Source organism: Dromiciops gliroides, chromosome 1 (genome assembly GCF_019393635.1).
Source record: "Dromiciops gliroides isolate mDroGli1 chromosome 1, mDroGli1.pri, whole genome shotgun sequence".
NCBI lineage: Eukaryota > Metazoa > Chordata > Mammalia > Microbiotheria > Microbiotheriidae > Dromiciops > Dromiciops gliroides.
Genome location: NC_057861.1, coordinates 191,810,414 through 191,836,939, shown reverse-complemented (window position 1 = coordinate 191,836,939; position 26,526 = coordinate 191,810,414). Strand labels below are relative to the sequence as shown.

Genomic DNA, 26,526 nt, shown 5'->3' with positions numbered 1-26,526 from the left:
TTCCAGGTTATGACATCTGAATCTTACAGTCATAGGGAAAACTGAATACAGCCACAGCTCTAGAAAATCAGGGGCTACTTGAAACTCAAGTGTCTGGCTTCAACAAAATGAGGCTCTAAATGACTTGGGCCAAAGGCCCTACTGTGAAAGTGTGGATACAATGTCCAGGCCATGTTATGGAACTTGAATGACCGATAATAGATTGAAGTACATAAAGAAATTTAATCTATCACTAAAACTATTGCCTCCAGCATCAAATACAAAATTCCATTTAGCTTTTAAAGACTTCCATAACTTGACCCCTTCCTACCTTTCTAATCTTCTTATCCCAATTCTGCAAATGAGTCACACTGGTCTCCTCCTTGCACTAGACATTCTACCTCCCAATTCCAGACATTTCACTTGCTGTCCGCCATATATGGAACTCTCTTCCTTCACATTTATGTCTCCTTGTTTGCCTAACTTCCTTCAAGTCTTGGCTAAAATCTCACCTTCTGAAAAGAGCTTTTCCCAATAGTCAGTATTTTTTCTCTGTTTATAGTTGTTTGTATATTGTCTCCACCATTAGATTGTAAGCTCCTTGAGAGTGGGGACTGTCTTTTACCTTTCTTTGTATCACTAGTGTTTAGCACAATGCCTGGAACATAGTAGAGCCTTAATAATGTCTTTTTGAGTGGCATCTAGGTGACACAGTGGATAAAGCCCTGGCCCTGGATTTGGGAGGACCTGAGTTCAAATCCAGCCTCAGACACTTGACACTTACTAGCTGTGTGATCCTGGACAAGTCACTTAACACTCATTGCCCCACAAAAAAAAAAAGTTGTGTTGACTGATTGACTAACTGATGTAACAACTCTCAAGTGCAATGCCTCTAAAATGTGAATATGACTCCATCCTTATCACTATTTGTGAAGGACTGCCAATAAGATGGTAAGTCTATTGCAGGGATCAAAATATGGGCAGCTAGATGGTGTGGTGGATAGAAAACTGGGCTTGGAATCAGGAAGTCTCATCTTCATGAGTTCACCTTCATACACTTACTAGCTGTGTGACCTTAGGCAAGTCATTTAACCCTGTTTGCCTGAGTTTCTTCATCTGTAAAATGAGCTCAAGGGGGAAATAGCAAACCACTCCAGTATCTTTGCCAAGAAAGCCCAAAATGGGGCCATGAAGAGTCAGACACAACTGAAATAACTCAACAACACAAAATAATGTGCTTTCCAATATCATGGATGAGGTTTTGTGAACCTTTTATCTCTCTTCCCTAAGGATCAGAGGATAAAGAACTAGTTTTTTCAAGAGAGGCCATGGTATAGACTCCATTTCCCAAAATATCTAGCATATTCTGTGATAAAAAAATCTTATGTACTGTACTTAAATACTGGTTGAATGAAAATTTTATCAACTTTTGATGAAGCCAGTATTACAGTTATTTCAGATGGATGCTGCTGAGATTTTTTGAGGAGGTGATGGAGGGACTACAAAAGCTTTTTCTTTACGCCTACAGTTCCCCCCCCCCCAAATTATATTGGGTTTTCAGAGATACCCAAATCCACTCCATCTTTAAGAAGCCTTCTGCTCTACTGGTTGATTGTGTTCTTTGAAGCACCCGCACAGGAATCTTTTGAGCTGGAAGGCACCTGAGAGACAGGTGGGAGATTAAAGGCCACTTTATAAAACTGGGACAGCATTATCATTGTCATCAGGAAATGCTATTTGTTAAGCCCCTACTTGTGTATGAACTGATAAGTCCAAAGACCAACATGTTCCATACTGGTCATATCAAGAAACCGCAGAGAGCCACAGATAGTCATCAGTAATTCGAAGTTCAACATTTGCCACTGAATCCTGACATCTGGGCAGCACACCATCCAATTATATGCCAATCAAAACTGGGTAGAATGTGGTATAAACAACCTTGAGGTGAGTATAGAAGTAACCTCACTACAGACTTTGAACTAAATAAAATCTTTTTTTCAGTGAGTGGTCTGCTGTTGGTTTTTAAGTAACAAATAATTTTTTTACAAATAATTTTTAAAATTAATTGGGGTAACATAATTGGAGTTACTAAAATGTGATATGGTCTAATACTGACCCAATTGAGCCGAAGTACATAAGCTCTTAATCACATTGTCAAGAATTTGATGCAAATAAGTATTTTATTGTAACCATATTGCTTTCTGCCCATGAACTTGGGCAGGATGATGGGAAAAGGTGACTAATGACCTTGAACAAAAGAGAATCCGAAATGACTTTTGTGGTTTCTTCCATGGAAAGCTAGGCATTAAAAAAAATACCAGATACCAAATCGTCGTCGGACCACTTCAATCATGTGATCCAATTTTGGGGTTTTCTTGGCAAAGATACTGAAGTGGTTTGCCATTTCCTTCTCCAGCTCATTTTACAGATGAAGAACTTTGACTTGCTCAGGGTCACACAGCTAGTAAAGGGCTGACTCCAGATTTGAACTCATGAAGATGACTCTTCCTGATTCCAAGCCCAGTGCACTATCCACTGCACTGCCTAACTGCCCTTATACCAGACCAGTGCCAGTAAATAGTTTCTTATCAACAGTAAGCAACAAAAGATTATGGGCTTAACTAAAACTCTATTGATGACACATTCTCATTATGTCAACAGTGAATATTAGTATGTTCCTGTTTCCACAATGTTGGAGGTGCAGAGAGCCTCCTACTTACAGCAGGCTTGCTGATCAGCTAACTGCTTATTTCATTTGTTACCTAAATCCAACCATCTTAACAGTGGTCAGCATTTGTGAAATATACAACACTCTAAGGATATGCAAACATTTTTTTTCTGGCCAACTGATAATGAGGAACTCTTTTTTTTTTTCTTAAGGCTTAGAATTCAACTCATCTAAATAGAAATCTTAAGATTGTTGTCTTTTTTTTCTTCCCACCACCCCCTGCCCCAACTTTCACAGAGAAAGAGCTTTCTCCCAAAAGAAAAAAAATGTAGAGGAAAAAAAATCCATTCCCTGATTTGGTGAAATTTATAAATAATTGTCTACTAAAAATGTTTTTGGCCAGTTCCAGTTAATGTTTTATTTGATCCTGACTACAAAATGATCAGTTTAGCTCTAAGATAATTAACTACAAATTCATTTTCTAACCTTTCAAACAAATCCATTGTCTTGTTCCTCCTTTTCATTTTCTTTTCCTTTCCCCTGGATAATAAGACCTCCAGTCCTATACACACTTCATACACACACTCACACACACACACACACACACACACACACACACCCAAAGTGTGTTACCTCCAGCAGTTCCTCAAGAGACTTTATCTTTAATTTGTTTCTTCACACATTCCAAGCTGCTTTATTTTCCCTGAGCCTGCTTGGAGTGTGCCACTGCTGCTGCCTCCAGTAATCAGAGGTTTATAAATAAATGGGTTTAGGTGCTCCAGAGACCTTAGTGGTATGGCCAACTAGGAACAAGGCAGTAGGAAATTGCCACATGGCTACAAGAGAAAAGAAGTATGTGCTCTCTCACTTCTGAGGGTTTGCCCTCTAGGGAAAAGAGACTCAAGACTTGCAGCCTTCTGTTATAAATGAAGTCAGAGTTTAGTTAGTCAAGCCTCAATTATCAAAATTTTTGAGTGATTCATTGTTAAAATGGTATGACAGGGGGCAGCTAGGTGGTGAAGTGGATAAAGCACCGACCCTGGATTCAGGAAGATCTGAGTTCAAATCCGGCCTCAGACACTTGACACTTGCTAGCTGTGTGACCCTGCGCAAGTCACTTAGCCCCACAAAAAAAATAGTTTGACAAAAAGTGAACATACTGGTTGTTTTATGTCTATTAGTATGGTTTTTAATGCCTGAGAACTATAATACTTAGTGGGATATCTTTGAGTTTGACATTCATTCATTTATGTGTTCCCTCCCAAAATAAGAAAAGCTATATATATTTTATTATCCAGTTTGGCTTTTTAAAATATATATAAGGTAGCTTGGAGCCCATTTCTTTCTCCTAGATGATTGAAATGGCTGTATCTTTGATGCCACTAGCATAGAAAAGATTGCATAGAAAGAGTCTTGAAGTCAGAAGTCAGAAGACCTTGATTCAAATCATCTGACATTTATTGTCTATGGGTAAATCCCTTGCCTCAATTTCCTCATCTATAAAATGGGAGAAATACTGGTACTTTCTACCTCACAGGGTAGTTGTGAGGAAAGAATTTTGTAAGCATTAAACACAAATTTTGGGGTGGGGCAATGAGAGTTAAGTGACTTGCCCAGGGTCACATAGTGTCAAGTGTCTGAGGCTGGATTTGAACTCAGGTTCTCCTGAATCCAGGGCCAGTGCTTTATCCACTGTACCACCTAGCTGCCCCTAAACACAATTTTATTTCATATGGACAATTTACATATATATTTGCTCACAGTTTACAAATTGCATTTTTCATGACAATGCTATGAAGTTATGCATATGTTCTTATATCATAGGGGAATGAAAGGGAATAAACACCTGTATAGCACTTACCGTATACCAGATACTATGCTTTATATAGTTTCCCTACCCCTAGTCCCCCAGAAGTTCTCCTTATAATAAACATAATCAAGTAAAATAAATCCACACTTTGGCCATGTCTGAAAATATATGCATCACTCTGAACCTCTAGTAAGAGGCTGAAAGCGTCCTTCGTCATTAGTCATTAGTTGTGGTTGGTCGCTGCATTAATCAGAGGTCTTGAGTCTTTCAAAGATGTTTTTCTTTACTATGTTGTAGTATGTATATAGTCTGGGTTCTACTCACTTCACCCTGTTTCATTTCATGAAAGTCTCTTTAGGTTTCTCTGCATCCATCTCCTTTGTCATATCTTATGGCACAATAACATTCCATTACATGAATATATGATCATTTGTTCAGCCACTTCCCAATTCCTAGGCACCCCTTTACTTTTGAATTATCTGAGGCAGCTTGGTGGCACAGTGGATTGAGTGCAGGCCCAGGAGTCAGAAAGACCTGACTTTAATTTTGACCTCGGGCATTTAATAGCTGTCTTAGTAGCTGTGTGACCCTGAGCACTTAACCACTGTTTGTCTCAGGTTCCTCATCTGTAAAATGTTGATTATATTAGTTTGAGTTAGTATAAGTTTTTTTTGAGAATCAAATGAGATAATAATTGTAAAGTGCTTAGCATAGTGCCTAACATATAGTAAGTGCTTAATAAATACTTGTTTCCTTCCTTCCTCTCTCCCTACTGCTTTCCCTCCCTCCTTTGTTCCCTTCATCCATCCATCCATCCTTCCTTCTTTCCCTCTCCCTCGTTTCCTCTCTTTATCTCTTCTACCTTTTGTCCCTCTATTCCTCCCTTCTTTCCTCCCTCCCTTCCTTCCTTTCTTCCTTCCTTCCCTCTTTCCTCCCTCCCTTCCTTCCTCCTTCCCTCAGAGCTCTAATAGTGCTTTTTTCACATTAGGAACTTAATTCCATATGGCAAAAAAACTAATCAGAATTTATATAACTGCAAATTATTTTCCCAAACATGTATTTTCTATATGTGTAATCACTCTATGAGTATGTGTTATTTTGTGTTGTACTTTTTTCATTTAATGTACTTTGGGTTTATATTGCATATTTCTACTTAAAGTTTTCTTCCTATGCACATCCCCAAGGGTCTGTGCAGCCCATATACTTGTCATTTTATTTAGTTATCCCTGATATCAACATATCATTGCTTGCTTAGTCATCTTCTTATTATGGGCATTGGAACTATTTACAGTGTTTGGGTATTGTAATTCATGGTACTGTTATGAGTATATGAGTACAAATCACTTATTCTTCCTTTGGAGTTCTTTCCTAGGGATATAATCCCGGAAGCATAATTACTAGGTCAAAAGGTCTGAACAGTTTTGTAGCTCTTGTTAGATGTTGCTGATATTACCATCCAGAAAGATTAAGATAATTTTCAGTATTAGTAGCAATGTCCAAGTACATTTATTTCTACCCAGCTTAGCCAACTGGATTTTTGTCAGATTTGTTCTTGCCAATCTAATAAGTATAAATGGTACCTTAAAAGTGGTTTGGTTTTTTTTATAACTGCTATTGGAGTCATTCAGTTTTTTCCATGTGATGACTTACTTCCTTTCTCTAGGATCAGAGGATTTAAAACTAAAAGTCTCCAAAGGGATTATTTAGCCCAACCCCATTATGAGGAAACTGAATCTGAGGCAGATACAATGACTTGCCTAAAGTAACATAGTTAGAAAGTTGAATAGAACCAGATTGAACCAGGTCTTCTGATTTCAAATCCAGTTCTCTTTCTACTGTCTTACATATAAACCATTGGATTACCTGGAATCTGGATATTGGCCATATGTCTTTATACAAATTCTTTATACATTTTGAATAACAAACTTTTATGAATTATGTTTGTCATGTGTATTTTTCAGTTTGTTTCCTTTTTGTATTTTATGATTTTACTTGTGCAAAAGTTTGTTTCAATCTCTTCAAATATATCCATAATATTCCTATAAAAAATCATTTTCCATAGCCAGAAACTTATCTTTTCTCCCTAGTTGGAAGAGGCATGCTATTACATTTTCTCCTAGTTTTTAAAATAGATTTTTAAAAAAAAATGTTAACTCCTTGATCCACCTATAATTTATTACAGTTTATAGTATGAAGAGAACCAAATTAATTCCTCTTCCTTCAGTTGTTCTCCCCCCAAATTATTAAATATTGATTTATATCCCCTTTAATGTGTTACTTCTATTTTTCATTTATTAAGTTCTTGGAATAATTTTTATATATATCCTATTCCACTGGTCACTTTTTTCTGCCTGTATGATATGATTTGAATATTGTCATTATGTTATATATTTCAAAATATCATAGGTTGAGTCCATCACCATTACATTTAAGATATATGTGTGCATATGGTTCTTTGGTCCAGACTATGATTTCATCAGTGTAGGGAATTTCCAGTGTGAAAACTCTTTGTATATATGTATACAAATAAATACATATGCATGCATACATACATACATATAAAGGTGCATGTATATATAAACATATTCTAACTTTATAATATCCATGACTTATCATATGTGTATATAAATACACTACAACTACATAATCATCTATAAATTATAGGCTTAGAAAGATGTCTGAAAAGTTAGATAACTTGCCTGTAGTCATAGAACTAGTACGTGTTGGAGGCAGGACTTGAATGCCTGTGTCTTCTGAACTCCAAATCAAACTGCCTAGATGTAACATCACACTGTCTCTATTGCACACACACACACATATATATATATATATATATGCATATATGCATTATACATATATGTGTGTGTATTTTTGATGTTTTCATCTGCCTACTCATTTGTCACATTCTAGGTGGTAACCTATTTGCACACTTTTAATAATTTTCTTCTTTACGAAGATTCTGAAAAGTATATGCCAGTGGAACCTCTAAGATAATTAGATAATTTAAAAAACAAACAAGTATTTATTTTCTCTCCTTCTCAGTCCTACCCACTGGAGAAAAAAGAAAAATAAAACTCATGTAACAAATATGTACAGTCAAACAAAACAAATTCCCCCATTGGCCATGTCCAAAAATGTCTGTCTCATTTTGCATCTTGGGTCCATCACTCCTCTATCAGGATGTGAGTAGCATATTTTCTTATCATTCATGTAAAATGTGGTTGGTCATAGCATCAGTTAGAGTTCATAAGTCTCTAAACATTATTTTTTTCTTCATAATGTTGTTAGTATTGTATAGATGGACAGTGAGGTGGCACAGGGGATAATGTGCTGGGCCTGTGGTCAAGAAGACTCATCTTCCTGAGTTCAAATCTTGGCTCAGACACTTACTAGTTGTGTGACCATGGGAAAATCATTTGTAAAAGGAGTTGGAGAAGGAAATAGGAAACCATTCCAGTATCTTTGCCACAAAAATCCCAAATGGAGTCATGAAGAGTAAGATATGATTGAAAAATGACTAAAAAACAATTATATAAATTGTTCTCCTCATTCTACTTGCTTTACTCTGTATCAGTTCATACAAATCTTTCCAAGTTTTTCTAAAATCATCTTTTTGTCATTATTTATAGTATAGTTTTATTTCATTACATTCATATACCATAATTTTTTCAGCCATTCCCCAATAGATGGGCACTTTGTTAGTTTCCATTTCTTTGCCACTACAAGGGGTGCTCTAAATAATTATGTATATATGAATCCTTTTCTTTCTTTTATCTCTTTGGGGCCAAAGGTCTAGTAGTGGTATTTTGGAGTCAAAGTTATGCAATTTGGGAGCATAGTTCCAAGTCACTTTCCAAAATGGCTAGACTAATTCATAGCTAAACTGATGATACATTAATGATGCCCATGAAATTCTAGTGGTATGTACTAATTGGACCAGGTTTGGTTGAAGAAGTGGGAATTTTTTATAGAATTACTGCAGGAAATAAATTAGGAATAGGAAAATAGGCAAGGCAGAAAAGATTCTGTCTACTACTGTGAAAGGACAAACCTACTACTGTAAAAAGACAAACCAAACAGTGGGCACTGAAGAACAAATGATCTATTGTGATATTGCTATAAGCTGCCATAGCTTTGTCTCAGTAACATCATTTCCAAACTACAGATATAGTGTACTGAAAGCGAATGTTTCAGCACTAGCAAATTAGCTTGTTATGTTTATTCCCTGGCTATAAAAGTTAAAATGGAAAGATTCCGAATTGCACCAGAGTGAATTAGTCTCATTAACATGTCATCTGAAACTGCCTTTTCAAAGTGTGTTGACTAAGCTAAAAGTATTTAACAAGTCTGAGACACTGGGCTGAGTGTGCTAGAAGTATACATTCATTAAAGATAAACATAGTATTTCTACCTTCTGCTTGTCTCATTTATTTCCTAAAATAAAACAAAGTTAGTTCAGTAAAAATGTATCCTAAGAAACCCATTCCAAGCTTTACCTTTTAACAGACAGCTACTCCTGAAGAGGCATCCCATAGTCTAAGAGCCAAATGTACCACAAGCTTAGTAAGTGGGTGGTATCTGAGCGCCAAGGAAGTTTTAAACATCCCAGATCCTCCCCTGTGATTCATAGCTGGGCATCTGTCCATTAACACAGATATCACAATAGCTTAATGGACATTAGGAAGAATTCATCAGAAACAATCATTCATGGTAACAGAATTCCTTTTAGGAGCTGATTTGGATCTATTTCTGGCTTTATTTTTGCAGAACTATATGTGTGTTCATAGTTATCACTCACTCTTCAGTACCACAGTTTTATCTGGTGGCCTGAGTGGTGTGATCAGACAGACACTGAGGGCAATTCTGAATGATAAATGTTACCTGAATATGTTTGACTATTACCCAGAGTATTGGAAACACTTTCTAAGATAGTTTGCATTTTAGGGGGCAGCTAGGTGGTGAAGTGGATAAAGCACCAGCCCTGGAGTCAGGAGGACCTGAGTTCAAATCCGGTCTCAGACACTTGACTCTCACTAGCTGTGTGACTCTGGGCAAGTCACTTAACCTTCATTGCCTCACCAAAAAAAAAAAAAAAAAGATACTTTGCATTTTAAAAATTAATCTTTGCCACAAGTAAACATAACTTTTCTTGCCTTGAAACAATTACCCTAAACACTAAAAAGATGGCAAGTCACTGATTAGCTTTTTTTTTTTTGCAGGGCAATAAGGGTTAAGTGACTTGCCCAGGGTCACACAGCTAGTAAGTGTCAAGTGTCTGAGGTTGGATTTGAACTCAGGTTCTCCTGAATCCAGGGCTGATACTTTATCCACTGCACCACCTAGCTGCCCCCACACTGATTAGCTTTTGAAGAAATTTATGTCTCTCTTAGTGTTTGGGATAGTTGTGGTGGACCTTGAGAAACTTTTCACCAAGCTATAAAATTTCCTAGTTTGTAGATTATCCATGTCCAAAGTTTACTTAACTTATGCCACTGCTGACTTTTTGGTTATTCCTGTGATCCCAAGGGAAAGGAAACAAAGGGAAATGAAATTAAATTACCCAGTTTAAGTGGCTCTAGTAGGAAGTTTGATGGGGTTAAAAGCTTTGGCCAAGATGAGAGTTTTATATAATTTATTGCCATCCCGTTAAATTTGGAAGTTAGAATCTTAGAATTATAAAATGTTGGGGCTGTGACAGAGCTAACAGATTATTCAGTCCACCTCTGTCATAAGTTAAGAAATTGAGGCCTAAGGACAGGGTAAGGGGAAGCATTTATATAGCACCTATTGCATGCCACGAACTATGCTAAGCACTTTACAAAGATGATCTCATTTGATCCTCACAGCAACCCTGTGAGGTGAGGTGTTATTATTTCCCTATTTTATTTTCAAGGAAACTGAAGCAAACAGAGATCAAGTGACTTGCCCAGAGTTATGCAGCTAGTAAGTACCTGAGAAGGAATTTGAAGTCAGGTCTTCCAGAGTCCAGGCACAGAACTCTATCTACAAACCCACCTAGCTGCCAGGAGACATAAAAGTGGCTTGTCTTTTGTGACTGAATAACCAATACTGGGTTAGAAAGAGAAGCGATAGGGGGCATCTAGGTGGCACAGGGGATAAAGCACCAGTCCTGGATTCAGGAGTACCTGAGTTCAAATACAGCCTCAGACACTTGATACTTACTAGCTGTATGACCCTGGGCAAGTCACTTCACCCCCATTGCCCCACCAAAAAAAAGAAAGAAAGAAAGAAAGAAAGAAAGAAAGAAAGAAAGAGAAGTGATTAAAGTGTAGGGGAAAACTACAGTCCCTAGGTCATCCATCTGTCCTCAAAACTGACATGTTGGGAAGCAAAGGAAAGAGGGAATAGTAATTGAGAAGTCCATTTATCAAGGAAGCATTTTAATATTTTTTTCATTGCCCTAATTGCATTTGTTGTTGTTGGATGTTTTTTTGCAGACGCTGGTCTCCCCAGACATCCATATCCTCATTCTTCTCTGGATCTAGGCTTTTCACCTCCAAGAGGGCTGGACACCTCCATGATCACAACCAATGTATCAGGAAATGGCTCTGCTCTCTGGGAACCCCGATCCCAACTTCACCCCCTACTCTTACAATGGCTTCGAGAAGCTATGCAAGGTGCAGGCTAAGAAGGGCTTATTCTACAAGAAAGCCAGGCTCTTGCATCCTGGAGAAGACTCCTGTTGCCCCACTTACTGTGAAGACTGGCCCAAGCACGTCATCATCAATGTGGGTGGCATCAAGTACAGACTCCCTTGGACTACCCTAGAGAACTGCCCTCTCACCCGGCTGGAGCGGCTGAAGTCCTGTCACAACCACGATGAGATCATGAGTGTCTGTGATGACTATGACGTCAGCAGCAATGAATTCTTCTTCGACCGCAACCCTTGTGCCTTCAAAACCATTATGAATTTCCTTACTGCAGGGAAACTGAGGCTCCTTCGAGAGATGTGCGCCCTCTCCTTCCAGGATGAGCTGGCCTACTGGGGGATTGAGGAGGAATGTCTTGAGTGGTGCTGCCTTAGGAGACTCCGGCATAAAGAAGAAGAGGTGGCTGAGGCTCAGTTCTATGAGACTGAGCTGATAGTGAATGAGTCTCCACCTTGTGCCTTCCAGGAGGGCAATCGACTGGCTCAGTGCATGAGACAGCTCAGGGACATGGTTGAAAATCCTCACTCTGGGATTCCCGGGAAGATGTTTGCCTGCATCTCTGTCTCCTTTGTGGCCATCACTGCAGTCAGCCTCTGCATGAGCACTATGCCAGATATTCGAGCCGAGGAGGATCGGGTGAGTGTGTCTGCAGGTGCAGGCTTTGAACTTGATACTTTAGGTTCTTTGCGGACTCTACTGCTATACAAACGCCAACAGAGCAGTCAGATTCTCAGTAATATCTATAGCATTCAATGATTGGGGGGGGGGGTCTACATATATACTCTGAATACATAAATGTATATCATTCAGTTGATAAGTGTTATTCATGGCCCTAACACATGATAACTATGGCTTTAAGAAATTAACAAAGTGGTAAAATTACTTCAATAGTCTTCAGTACTGCCAGGTGGCACTGGGCCTGGAGTCAAGAAGACTGGAGTTCAGATCCTCCCCCCCACCCCCAGACAGTAGCTGTGTGACCCTGGACAAATCATTTAACCTCTGTCTTCCTCAGTTTCCTCAGCTATAAAATGGGGGTCATTAAGTAGCACCTACCTCTCAGAGTCATTATGAGTATCAAATTAGATATTTGTAAAGCACTTATCACAGTACCTGGCACTTAATAATGCTAATTTACTTTCCATCCCTTCCCAAGTCATCCAGAGGTCTCACCTTTTGTTTACAACTCGAAGGTAAAAGATCCTGATTCTCAAGTTGCTGTAAAACACCCAGATTTAGATCCAAACCCATTCTGCTCCAAATCATGGAGTCCTCTTTGCACCCTTTCTTCTTCTTCTTTAAGAAGTCAGGCATCATTTTCCAACCTAGTTCTACCTGGAGAAGGGACAGAGTAGGCAGTGAGGATATATGTGTGTTTGTGTGAGTGTGCATACACGGCTTGTTTCACACAATGCCAACCAATTAATAGATGGATTAATCCAGTTTGTATTTTTCATAGGGCTAGGGTATAAGTTAAATGGGCACTTCCTTTTTCCCTTTCTTCTCACCCCATTTCACCCTTATTCCAGGCAACTCTGGCACTGAGTGCTTCACCAATAACAGGGGAAGCACAGGAGTTACTGCTTGGATGACTTTAACACATTTATCACAAGAGAACAAGGACCCAGCCACTCTACTACCAAAGTCATTAAAATGTCAGGAATTTATGATGCGTGATCATCCTCTTAGAACCCAAGAACCAAATCATTATTAGAGAATAGATAGATAAGCCGATGGAAAATAGACTGTCCTTGCATTCTCTTGGAACATCCTCAGTCAAAGCTGTTGCAAGTGAGAAGGCTTCAGCTCTGGCTGTCATTTGCACTTTAATTTAAATTTAAAGAAATTGGTTTGGCCTCATTCATTGTTTAGGTACCTGATTACTGAACTGCCATTTCCAGGAGCATTGACTGAGTCCAAGTTTCTGATTCTGTTGCTAAAAAGACACTTTATATATTTAGATTCTTGAAGTAATATATTAATTCCTTTGCACAGCCATTTATAGAGACATCCTAGAGTGGAACTGAGGTGGCCTTGGAGCAGTAAGGAGCCTAGAAACAAGTTTGATGGGCCTTTTTCCAACATAACATACTATCAAACATCAGAACTCTGAGGACTCTCATCACCTTCTGGTTGCCCCCTTATAGCATAAGTCAGTTTCATCCTTCAGCTCTTCCATATTTTCCACCCTTCATGAATAACTACTTTTCCCTGTAATTTTATAGACTCAAAGTTGTAGCAAAAAAAAACAAACCACATCAAGAAAACCTATAAAAGCATCTCCTGTTCTCTAGAATAGTAGTCCTTGTGAATAACTACTTATGATGCCATAATTCATTAAGCCATTCTATAATCAGTGGGCACCCTCTCAGTTTCCAATTCTTCACATCCATAAAAAGAAAAGCCCTACATCATTCTGTATGTAAGTCTAATTTACCTTTCTTCAATGTTTTTGAGCTATAGAACTGGTAACACTATAGCTGAGTCAAAGGGTATATAGCCGAACTAAGCTTTTCAATTACTCTGTGTAGTTGGAGATTTCTTTTTGAAAGTCAGTCTGGTCATTAAAAGAAGAGTTTAAACTTGCTCAAAGCGTCTTTTCTTTGTCAGTTAAAGAAAATAGATTTTACATTTTAAAAATGCTTTTTCAGGTAGGAGATCAGAGGAGAGTGGGGGAACTCTTGCAACCTTTTAATATTTTATTTTGCTTTTTGTTCCTTTTACACTCAAACTTAAAACCTTGTAAACCATAGGACTTAAATATTTTTTTAATGTGACTCCATTAAAAAATAACTGGCTAAACAAATCACTTTTTGGCTTTTTAAAAACAGTGCTGATTGCTGCCAGCTACTTGGCTTCCACAATGAGTCACTGGAACTGGATGGCATGTGACAGGCTCCTTAGAAGAAGTCTCTCTGAAGTTCATGTGCCTTGAACAGTGACAAGCACTAATGGAGCGCCTTAATTTGTATCCACATTAAAGTTGACATCCTAATTAAGCCTACCCAATTGGGATTTTTTAGGATTTAAAAGAAGGGGGAAGATGCTTTTTCTTAACAATTAGAATTGCCTTAATGCAGTTACCAAAAAAGAAAAAAGTTTCCCCCTTTTGACGATCTGTAACTAGTGATAGTTTGCTTTCATCTTTGCAGCATCTTTATTGATTGTTATTTTCAGTGAGCTGAGGCAGAAGAGCTTGGAGAAAAAGATCATTATCCCCACTTAGTAAGGCAATTGGAGCTATGTAGTTTTTGCTGCTCTCCCTAATGATGTTGATGCATTAAACTGCTCCCTTCCAAAAAGAAATGCTTCTTGGAAGATCCAGTTTCTTTGTGTCTTTTTTAATGTGACATAAAAGTTCCTCTCATCAAAATCATACCCAGTAGCAGCTGTGGCAGCTTGATTCATCCAGGAACATGCATAATGAGGTGCAATGAGCAAGGTGAAGGTCAGTAATGGTAGTTATCTTTTTGTTCTTACTTCCTTGACAAAGTAGTGAGCCTATGGAGTAAACCTAGAGCAAAAGGACTCTCATCAGCTACTTCTTGGACAAGAGCAATAGAAGCCTATCCTCATTGGTAGAGCCTCTCTTATTTATCTAAAGATTTCCCTCATTTGCCTGAAATGGTGCATTGCACTAATTAAAAACTAAGAGATACTTGTAGAAAGCATCACCTCCCAGGGGCAGCTAGGAGGCGCAGTGGATAGAGCACTGGCCCTGGAGTCAGGAGGACCTGAGTTTAAATCCAGCCTCAGACACTTAACACTTACTAGCTGTGTGACCCTGGGCAAGTCACTTAACCCCAATTGTCTCACTAAAAAAAATTAAATTTAAAAAATCAAAAAAAAAAAAAGAAAAGAAAGCATCACCTCCCTCCCAGAGAGGTTGGGGCTGGCCTGACCTGGAAGAATTCCATTGGGAGTTTAGTTCATGAACTTCTTTGGGGTTTGGTATTTCTGTCTCTTCTAAAATCTTGCGGTGACTCATCTAGCCACAGAACTGACGCTGGGTTCTTGATGATTATGTCTTTGGAGGGCAAGCTCTGGTAGGTCCGAGCAAACTATAGTACTTGAAGGTACAGAGCACTGGTTTTTGAGTCAGAGGACCTGGATTCAAATCTTTCTTCTGTTACAGACTGTGTAGCCTTGGGAAAATCATTTAACCTCTCTGTCCATCAGTTTTCTCACTTAAAAAAAGAGGTTGAACATAATGGCCTGTAAGGCACCTACCAGCTGAAAATATGTTTTTTCTAAGTATACCTCATCACTTTTTTTGTCATGAGCCTCTTTGGTATTCCCTAACAAATCAAATTCCATGCCTCAGTATAATGATTTCTAGTCCTATCTGTGTAATAGGATCCTGGGTTAAGTCACTGTTAATTACTTTGCTAAGTTTCCATTGGTTCATCTGTAAAATGGTCGTGTACCATCTCATCAGGATATTCTGAGAAAAATGCCATTTGGGGGTAAGGATGGAATAAAGAGATTGTGCAATGGAAAAATTGCTAGATTTGCCATTGAAATCACCTTACCTTTCAAGCCTGCTTTGCAGTCCTGACTCTGCCACTTATCAAATAAATGATGTTAGGTAAATTACTTAAAGTCTCTAAGCCTCAGTTTCCTTATCTATAAAATTACGTGGCTTAACTAAATGATCTCTGAGGTCCTTTCCAGCCCTAAATCTATGAATAGAGAAAGGATGGATTCCACTCGACTACTAGAGTGCCTTGAAAGTATTAATTCACCCTGGGAAAATGGCACATTACTTCCTACTCAGGAGCAGGACCTAAGTCAATAGAATTTGCATATAAACATTGCCCTCATCTTTTTAAACTAAATGATATCTACTTTATTGCTTCTCTCCTCACAAAACAGAAACGCTGTTCATAAGAACAGTTAATTTTTAAAATATGCTTAGGGGATTTTAAAAAGCATAATATGGAGAGGAGAAAATTAACTTCTGTAGCTTTTAAAATAGGAAACAGCAGAGAGATGCTTAAGATGGAATATTGAGTGTCTTGAGTTATATAGCTAGCTCTTCCATTGGCCCATGGCTATATTATTTCAAAACTATTTCAGACCCTTCAAGGAATATTGAAATATTGGCCTTTGGTAAGATCTATCAGAGCTTGCCAAGCATGGGTATGCCTTTAAGAAATCAGGGTCACATTTGCCCATATTTTCCCTCTTCATGTACATTTTGGTTTTGTGTTCAAGGTAGAAATTTGTTTACTCCTTCCTCAGAAAAATAGAAAAGTAAAATGCTTTAAAATTCAAATACTATATACTACTATTATAATTAATTCTTTTTTTGCAGGGCAATGAGGGTTAAGTGACTTGCCCAGAGTCACACATTTAGTAAGTGTCAAGTGTCTGAGGCCAGATTTGAATACAGGTCCTCCTGAATCCAGGGCTGGTGCTTTATCCACTGCACCACCTAGCTGCCCCTAATTAATTCTTAAAACTTCCCTATCTGAAAAAAAATCACTCTCATATCTTATTTTCTCATTTTAATTTAAATGGCTTAAATAATTTCCCCAAGTTCAGTCAGAAGTGTTATCTCATAATTAAGATGTGCTTAGTTCAGATCACTGGGTGATGTACCTAGTCCTACATCCCTGACAAAGAAATTAAGTGGCTCACCAACACAACATGTCTTTCATCTATCTCCCATCTTTAAAAGGAGGGACATGGGGAGGAGGAAGCAGCTAGATGGGACAGTGGATAAAACACAGGCCCTGGATTCAGGAAGACCTGAGTTCAAATCCAGCCTTAGACACTTGACACATAGTAGTTTTGTGACCCTGGGAAGTCACTTAACCCTCATTTCCCCACCAAAAAAAAAAGAGAGATACTATAGGTAAAACACATAAGCTGGGACTATATAAATGTTAACTATTATTGTTGTTATTATAGGGAACTTCAGAAACATAGAACAAGGAATTGGGGAATAGAGAACTGTAAAATTTTAAACCTGTGTTGAAGATGCATCTCTAACACCAGCATCCTCTTGGTTTAGCTTTGATGGGATGAAATGAGGCACTCAGGAGTCACTTGTTTGAGTTGATTTTTGAAACTTTTATTTTCTTGTTCAGTTGAAATGCTTGTGTTTGATTAGGTTCACAAAAAAATTAAATAGGATTTTTAAAGAAACTGACCTGTTAGTAATATATATAGATAGATAGATATAGATATATACACATATATATGTATGTATAGATAGATATGCACACACATATACATATCTGTGTATATGTACACATATAGATTTATCTATCTATATATAGATAAAGACAGACAGACAGAGAGAGTTGTTCATGAACACTACAGCATTAAACTTTGAAGACTAAGGAGCTATTTGGGAGGTATGGGGCAACTCAAGGGAAGGACAAACCTAAGTAGAATATGGGGGATTTCAACTCAGTTCAAGTTGGGGCTTTGAATAATGAAAGGCAGCCATGAGCATGCTAAAACTCCACTTAAATAGCTGTGATCATTCCAGAGATTATACATGCCAATGAGTGCCAATGAATCTCTAACAGACTATTTGGATAACTAGGAGAGAGTGTGCCAGGATGCAAAAGAATCCCAAAAAATATCAACAGAGATGATGTTGAACTGAATCTACTAAGGTATAATTTTGCAATGATAAATGTAAAGTCATATTTGGATTAAAAAAATCTTTAACAATACAAGATAGGGAACATGTGAATAGGCAAAAGTTCATCTGAAAGAGTTCTGGAATTTTTGGTAGACTACAAGCTCAAGATAAGTCTATTTTAATAAATAAAAAATAAATAATAAAGTTAATATGTTCTTTAATTATATTAGGAGAGTCCAGGCATTCAAGAATAAGGAGTTGATAGGTGCCACTGATGTCTTCCTCAGTCAAACCACTTGTGGGATCCTCTGTAGAGTTTAGGAAAACTTGTTTTAGGAGAAGCAATGGTAAACTTGAATCTAGGGCAGGGGAGTAGGTTGGTGAGGGGTCTTAAGAATATTTTTTATGCAGATCAGATAAAATAACTGGGTATATTTAGCCTGGAGAAAAAAAGATTTGGAAGGGGGAGTAAGATGGCTGTCTTCAGGCATTTAAAGAGGACTATTATAGAAAAGAAAGATCAGATTTTTTTCTGCTTGTTCCTAAGGCTATTACTACTAATAATGATAATAATATCTGGCATTTATACGGCACTTCTTAGGTGCTAGACATTGTGCTAAGTGCTTTATGAGCAATATATGGAAGTTTCAGAGAGAAAGATTTAAGCTGAATGGAATGGAAAACTTTCTGCAAAATAAGATGGACAAGCCTCAGGAGGCAATAGGTTCCCCATCACTGGAGGTCTTCAAGTAAAGATCGAATGACCACTTGTTGGACATCATCAAAGCAGTACTAGTTCAGGTACCACTTAGACTTGATGGACTCTGCAGTATCTTCCAACTCTAAGATTCCATGAAGGGTTTTAAAGAGAAACCACTTGAAACAGAGCCAGCTTCCCTGTCTACTAGAGACCAACCAGGGCTGTCCCTTAACTCATCATTTTTTCTTCATTGCCTTGTCTGTAGCCTAGAAAGAACTTTACATAACTATAGCTATGTGATGTCTGGGACCCCAGGGCATCTCCCTCTCTTGTGGGATCCTCAGAAAAGCCATCCCAGGCTCAAGGTATTCTGTGAATCTGTGTGTGTTCAAATAGCTTACAAAGCCCCCACCAAAGAATTTACCAGTCAGACAAAAGCTACAATTAGTTCAAAGCAGAGGCATTTAATGAAATATCATTGCAAGAAAAGTAGTAGAACATTCCCTCCCCACACAAAACCGGGGCACCCTCTCAAACAAATATACAAAGCACCAGTGGGAAGAGTCAATGCACCTAGGGAAGGTATGTAGAGGGGCCTACATTGTTCATATATGTATCCAGGCCATCCTTGTGTAAGAGCAACTCATGCCTTCAACCCTTATGCTGATGTCATTGAGCTCTTCTTATTGAGCCTGTCCCCTACTCACCTCATGAAGAATGTCATATTTATCAGGCAGTGCTTTTCTTGTCTTAAGTTTCTCTTTCTAGGACTGAATCTTTGTTTATTGTTCCAGACATTTATTTGACTTAGAGTTAGGAATTCCTTGTGCTTCCCACTTAATTTCTTTATGGAGTTCCTGTGTCTGAGGTTCCTCACTTTTTCCTGAGATTCTTTGTTCTCCTATGCAAATGAAATGGAAGATGAGAACAATTTTTTGTTCTAAATTCCTGATTTTATTATGTATATATGGTTGGCATCAATATTTTTAGGCTTTGAATCATTCTCTGTAAGTCATAGCACTCTATACACTGTAAGCAATTAATATTTGTTCACTGTTTGAAGGGAATGGTTGGCAGTATAAGTATGAGCTAGAGAAATAGTAGAGAGACTGTGGTACAGTGGAAAGAGGACTGGACTTGTACTCAGGAAGTCTCGGTCTAAATTCTTGTTCCACTTTTTTTTTTTTTTTAGTGAGGCAATTGGGGTTAAGTGACTTGCCCAGGGTCACACAGCTAGTAAGTGTTAAGTGTCTGAGGCTGGATTTGAACTCAGGTACTCCTGAATCCAAGGCCGGTGCTCTATCCACTGCGCCACCTAGCTGCCCCTGCACCACCTAGCTGCCCCGTTCCACTTCTTTCTACCTACATGACCTTTAAAAAGTTATTTTAACTCCATGCCTCACTTTCCTCATTTGTAATATGGAGAGGTTGGCTTAGATATTCTCTAAAGTTTCTTCCAGCTCTGGTTGTGTGGCCCTATAATCCTTCTAACTCAGAATCATTTGACCCTTTGATAGTCACAATGTGCTGGCCCTTTGGTAAAAAGGCACTGAAACCTGGAAGGCATTTCTCAGGGAGGACTTTAAACCTAATATTGTAGAGCAGCCAGGATGTATTTCAGAAGTAGTTTGTTGTTGTTGATTTACCATACATATTTATGATTTAGTCAAGTACCACTGCCCTGTATGGCACAGTGCTACCATAACATATCTACTATTTCAGCATAAAAAGAATTCTGATGTTGAGAAACCTTTCTCCCAGTCCTTGTTAGTGTATTGATGTTACTCAATACAATAACATGAAGCCCCCCCCCTTCCCGTGGGACTTTACCCATAGGGATCCATACTATTCTCATCCTAGCTTAGAGCTGTGAGATTGCTCTAGGCCATTATAATACATACTTAAATGACTTCACCATTTAAAAATCATTGACCTGTTTCTAGGTTAGCTGTGTTATTATTAATCAGTTTGGACATGCTGGCAGAAATAGTCCTGATCAATGTGGATAAATTGAGTTTTCCCATTTCCTGATTTCTTGGCTCTGGCACTGTTAAGGGTAAAGAGTCAAACTATTTAGCTTCCACTGAGAAACCCCCCCCCCAAAGAAAAACAACAACAACAAAATTCTACCATCAGACTAAATCTGGCAATGGTAGGTGGCTGAGTACCGGCTGAATAGAGAATACATAAAGAATATCAACCACTCTGTAGGATGCCTATTATTTGGTGCCCTAGAAACAGGAGCCAGATCCTTGAATGGAAGAATTAGTCAAAGATGGCATGATCAGAGTGCCAGAGCTAGGAGCGTGACAGAAGAAAGTTGGCTCTGTCACCTGGTTCTGGGCACGACACCTGCCCATTTTGGATTTGCCTGCCTTTAATTGATGAAGTGCTCTCAGCTCCTTCTGAGTCTATGGAAATGTGAAATGTTGTTCTTATAGAATAACATTGGCTTAGGCATTTTTAATATACTTTTCTTTTTATATTTATAACCCCCAACAACGGAATGGAACTAAGAGATTTTTCCTGTGAGGATTCTTTTCTTGTGCCTGGTGTATTGTGGGATGAGGGCATTTAACCAAAAGTCATAACCCTGTGTTGGTGACATCATATTGGGTCATTGTGGAAGATGGCTGTAATATCACAAGGGAAGGATTATGATTTTATTTGGGGAAGAAGCAGCAGAAAGAGATAACGCACTTTAGTAACAAAAGCCTTTGCTACTGTCAAACGTATGAGGTTCACTGAGATACTAAGACAAGAGATAAATGAAACTACTTTGTGGATTTCCAAGAGCCACCACAAGCCTCCGTTTTCCTTGTGTCAACAGCTATTCAGTAGATACCTCCAGGAATAACAAATGCCTCCATCTCAGGCCAGTTTTTCAGATTCCTTTGTGTAATAAAGTATCCTTGGGTCTGCCACTGAAGGCCACCCACTACTTCTGCAGCCCGGTAAGGAAAGAGGGCAACAGTATAACTAAAATATTTTGATCCATGTATCATGAGTGGTGCCGCTCTGTCCCGGCTTTCCAAAGTGGGCCCTGAATAACCAAAGACTCAACCTAGCACCAGTTTTAGTCTGACATTGTGATTTTATTGGTGCACAGAATTCCATGTGTGAAAACTCCTTTCAGTAATAAAGATCAGCAACATATCTGTAGTCTTTATAGTTGCGTGGGGCACTGTTAGATTGATCTGCCTGTGGTCACACAGTCATTATGTGTCAGAGGCAGGACTCAAACCTAAAACTTACTCCTTACTCCAAGACTGGCTCTCTATCCACTATGTCATGATGCCTCATACTTATAAAGGACTTCATGGTTACCAAGCACTTTCTTCTTTGAACCTAATGACAATCCTATGAGAGATACTTCAGTGCTTTCAAAAAAATTCTATGAACTCATCAATGTAGATATTCCATTTACTGATACAGGTCACAACCCTTTTATACCTTAGTAAATACTTTAGAAGAATTTCTGTGACCCAAGATATTCATATCCTGGTGGGCAGTTTTTTGGCATTGACCCTTCTCTGAACTTACCCAGGTTGGTTCTCATACCATGGCCACCATAGGACCTTGAGTGAGGCCTTCCTAGGTTGTTATAGGATATGCCAGAGCCAGTGGTCCAGTGGCATGGTCTTTGAGACCCCAGGGTCACTGCCACACCATGATGAGATACCTGATAGAAATTTAGTGCAAGGTGGGATGATGCCCTATCACTGTTTTCATTTTACAGAAGAGAAGTAGAAACTCAGGGAGTTTAAGTAGTTGGCTCCCTCACAATCAGCTAAAAAGTGTCATCGCCAGGATACAAAGCAAGGTCTCCTGGTTACAAGCCCAGGGTTTTTCTAAGCTATTACTATTACTATTACCTATTTCACAGTTTCACATGCCACATCAACTCAGCTAATCTCCAGGTTTACCTTAGTGACACATTAGACTAACTCCATTCAGCAAGTCATGCATATTTCCTGCATTCCAGTTTGCTGAGTGGAGCCTATGGCCAAGTAGAAAGAGGTAAGGCTCTTGTGGAGGTATTTTTTCTGAAAATGGCACTGTCCAATGTGAAATAAAGTAGCCATTATAAAGCAGGCAGCTGGAGGTTGCAGTATATAGAATATGGGACTTAGAGGCAGGAAAACCTGAATTCAAGCTATGTATTATATATTTACTAGTTTGACAAGGCACTTGCTGCAATTTCCTCATCTGTGAACTGGGAATAATAATAGCACCTACCTCCCAATGTTGTAGCGATGAAATGGGGGGTGGGGCACAGCTAGGTGGTACAGTAGATAAAGCTCCAGCCCTGGATTCAGAAGGACCTGAGTTCATATCTGGCCTCAGACACTTGACGCTAGCTTTGTAACCCTGGGCAAGTCGCTTAACCCTCATGGCCCTGCTTTAAAAAAAAAAAAAGATGAAATAGGAAAACATACATAAAGAGTTTTGCAATCCTTATAGTGCCATTTAAATGATAACCATTTTTAAAAGAATAATAACCTGTTATACAAATACTAAAAATGCAAAATCAGATAAGACGGTGCTTTAGAGTTTACAAAGGACTTTTCACATATTCTCATTTGAACCCCATAACAACCCTGCTATTATCTCCATTTCTCAGATGAAGAAACTGAGACTAAGAGGCATTAAGTAATTTGCCCAGTCATACTGGTAGTGTGAGAATTGGAATGGCACCCCCTGCTGGAGAGATATGGCAGGGAAGCTCCACCATGAGGAGAAAGCATGTGATAAAGAAACCATGTGATTTTAGTGTCCGGAAGTTACCGCCCTGTTAGTTCTGTCAATCAGTGCTACCAACCAATTAGCTTGAAGCTCTGTGTGTGTGTGTGTGTGTGTGTGTGTGTGTGTGTGTGTGTGTGTGTGTGTGTGTGTGTGTGTGGATGGCCCTGTTTCCTGTTTCATGAGAGGCTTCTGGGGAAAGCCCCAGAAGATTGGCCTCTTGGGTTCCTGACCTCGGTATGGCAGGTCAGATGCTGGGGTCTCTTAGAGATAGTTAGATTTTTTTTGGGGGGTGAGGAAATTGGGGTTAAGTGACTTGCCCAGGGTCACACAGCTAGTAAGTGTCATGTGTCTGAGGCTGGATTTGAACTCAGGTCCTCCCGACTCCAGGGCCAGTGCTCTATCCATTGCACCACCTAGCTGCCTCTCTCTCTCTCACCAACTTCTGATTGTACTTTAATAAATTATTAAAGGTCTAAACTTTTTCTAAAGCTTCTAATTTAGGCGACCATTCATTAGACTTTAGACATCATAGCTAGAATTTTAGCCCTTACACTATTAAGTCTCTGAGGTAGGTTCTAAGAGGTCTTCCTGACTCCATGTCCAACACTCCAGCTACTTGGCCACTTTGGGCTGGCACTCACAGTGTTTTCCTCTATCTTCCCATTTGTCATGTGTAGAAAAATAAAGGTCAGCTAGGAGGCACAATCAGGAATACTTATCTTCCTAAGTTCAAATCTGCCCTCAGATGCCTACTACCTATGTGACCCTGGGCAAGTCACTTAAGCCTGTTTGCCTCTGTTTCCTCATCTGTAAAATGAGCTGAAGAAAGAGATAGCAAACCAGCCAGTCTATTTGCCAAGAAAATTCCAAATGAAGTCACAAAGAATCAGAAACAATGTCTGAAACTATGGAACAATTATTTGAATGGCAGCTGGGATAAGAAATGGAGAAAAGGCTACTTTGTTACTCACTAAGCCTGAAGCTTCCGCTAATACTGGGCTGACAGTTGTGCAAGAGGAGATGCAAGAGACAGCTTGTGTTGACACTAGAGGCTTTCCCATGGACTTCCTTAGACTTCATAAGATCATGGACATAGAGATGGAAATGACTTTCAAAGATCATCTAGTCCAACACTTCATTTTATAGCTGAAGATACTGGAGTTCAGAGTGGATGTGTTTGGTGATTTGCCTACACTCACTTGGGCAAAGTGAATCTAAATCCTGTTTCCCCCTCATAACATTCCCTGCAATTTGAGTAAACAGTGAGTCTGGAAGGACAAAGAGTGTATGTGTTTATCTCTCTTCCCCCCCTCCCTACCACAAGTATGATGATAAAATGCCACCTAAGTAATCATCTACTTATGAATTCAGGCAGAGACATGGGAGTTGTGACACCACCAAGTTAGCTTTTGTTAAGAATTTACCATGTGGGAGCAGCTAAGTGGTGCAGTGGATAGAGCACCAGCCCTGGATTCAGGAGGGTCTGAGTTCAAATCAAGCCTCAGACCCTTGACACTTACTAGCTGTGTGACCTTGGGCAAGTCACTTAACCCCAATCGCCTCACACAAAAGATACATAGTCCCTGTCCTTGATGGTGATGATGATGATGATGATGATGATGATGATAACACTTTTATGGTGCTTACTATGTGCCAGGCTAAATGCTTTACAATTATCTCATTTGATCCTCATCACAACCCTGGGAGGTAGGTGCTATCATTATGTCCATTTTACAGATAAGTTCAAGTGACTTGCCTGGAGTCATAGACTTAGTACATGATATTTACTGGATTTGAACTCAGATCTTCCTGACTCCAGGCCCAGAACTCACATTTACATTCTTGGTTTTTTGTTTGTTTGTTTGTTTGTTTTTGGCAAGGCAATGAGGATTAAGTGACTTGCCCAGGGTCACACAGATAGTTAAGTGTCTGAAGCCGGATTTGAACTCAGGGCCTCCTGAATCCAGGGCCATTGCTCTATCCACTGTGCTACCTAGCTGCCCCCTCATGTTTACATTCTAACAGAGGAAGGCAACATATAAAAGGAAGCTGAAAGGGAGGTGGTAAAACAGAGGTGCCCAGGGGGGCGCATGGTGAAAGAAGGGCCAGTGAAATGTCTTATTCACCAAGAGAGCCTAATATTCAGGAAATATTCTAGAAGAGACTATTGTTTTTGTTTTAATGTGGTGACTAGTGCAATTAAAAGGTAATGTCAACAAAACTGCACATTATTGATGCCTTAAAGGGCCCTTGGTATTCTAAGTAAACTCCCAGGAAGAACTGAAATGTTTATTTCCAGAGGAGGACAGGTTGATCCAGGATGAACATTTTATTGTGACAGCTTCATTCTTGAGCTCTTTGATGCATTGGTGAGAGGTACTTCAGAACTATTAAGAGAAAGATGGACAGATATTTTTATTTCAGCAAATAACTAATTTATGCTTTTTATCTAGTGATTATGGCTGTGTTGCTTGGAGACAGCAATGTCACAGAAAATTGTTGAATACCTGCCTATATTCTGACTGGTAATGGGAACAGATTGTGTGTGTCCGTGTGTCTGTGTGTGTATGTGTGTTTGTGTGTTTGCCAGGTTCTCAGAGAACAGTTTGTCTCCATTGAGGTTCTGTGAGGTGGGGTTTGGGTTTTGTTGTTCAAAAAGCACCACTTCCTTTTACATTTAGATGGGATTTTGACTAGCTATGTGAATTGATTATTTTTAAAATTCACATGATTAAGTCAAGACCAACAGAAATTAGCTATAGATTTCATGGCATGGATTTCAACTGCAGAATTCATTAGAAACACTTCAGCAATGTGAGAAGCTAGAGGCAAAAACATTTGAAATATTTGAGCCAGTGCTGAAATTCTACAAAGGCAAAGCCCTGATTGATTGTCTTTCCTTTTGGCCACCGCTGCCAGGTCATCACTCCATAAGTTCCTATAGTTTGGGGGTTGCTTTGTTAGCTGACATAGCCAACATCATCATAACTAGAAGGTTCTGCCCAACATCAGCAAGAATCTCTCCTACTCTCTATTTTTAAAAAGCCTATTCTTCCAGTGACATATAGAGGGTTCATCTAGATAAGCCTCATTAGTGTCAATGGCAGTTATCTGCATAAAATATTATACTATACTCTTTAAGAAGGTGAGCCATCACTCATTTCTTAAGGCAGCACAGTACCTAAAATAAGACTTGTCTCAGATCAGAGGATTTAGAGCTGAACAGGACCCTGGAGAGCATGTAGTCCATCCTTCCCTTCTACATCCCATTGTACAAATGAGGAAATCAGTACCCAGAAAGAGATGATGGTTTGCTCAATGTTATGCAGCTAGTAAAAGATAACCAAGAAT

The 26,526-nt window shown here is 39.0% G+C and overlaps 1 protein-coding gene across 5 annotated transcripts in view; it reads left to right on the top strand.

Annotated features, from left to right (window-relative positions):
* KCNG2 (potassium voltage-gated channel modifier subfamily G member 2) overlaps nucleotides 1–26,526 on the top strand; it is a 168,952-nt gene that overhangs the window by 75,233 nt on the left and 67,193 nt on the right. For all 5 annotated transcript variants that reach the window (XM_043999481.1, XM_043999612.1, XM_043999550.1 and 2 more), the window contains one exon: nucleotides 10,916–11,764. In XM_043999481.1, coding sequence (XP_043855416.1) covers nucleotides 11,009–11,764 — 756 coding nt within the window. In that variant the 5' untranslated portion in view covers nucleotides 10,916–11,008. The remainder of the gene's footprint in view (nucleotides 1–10,915; nucleotides 11,765–26,526) is intronic.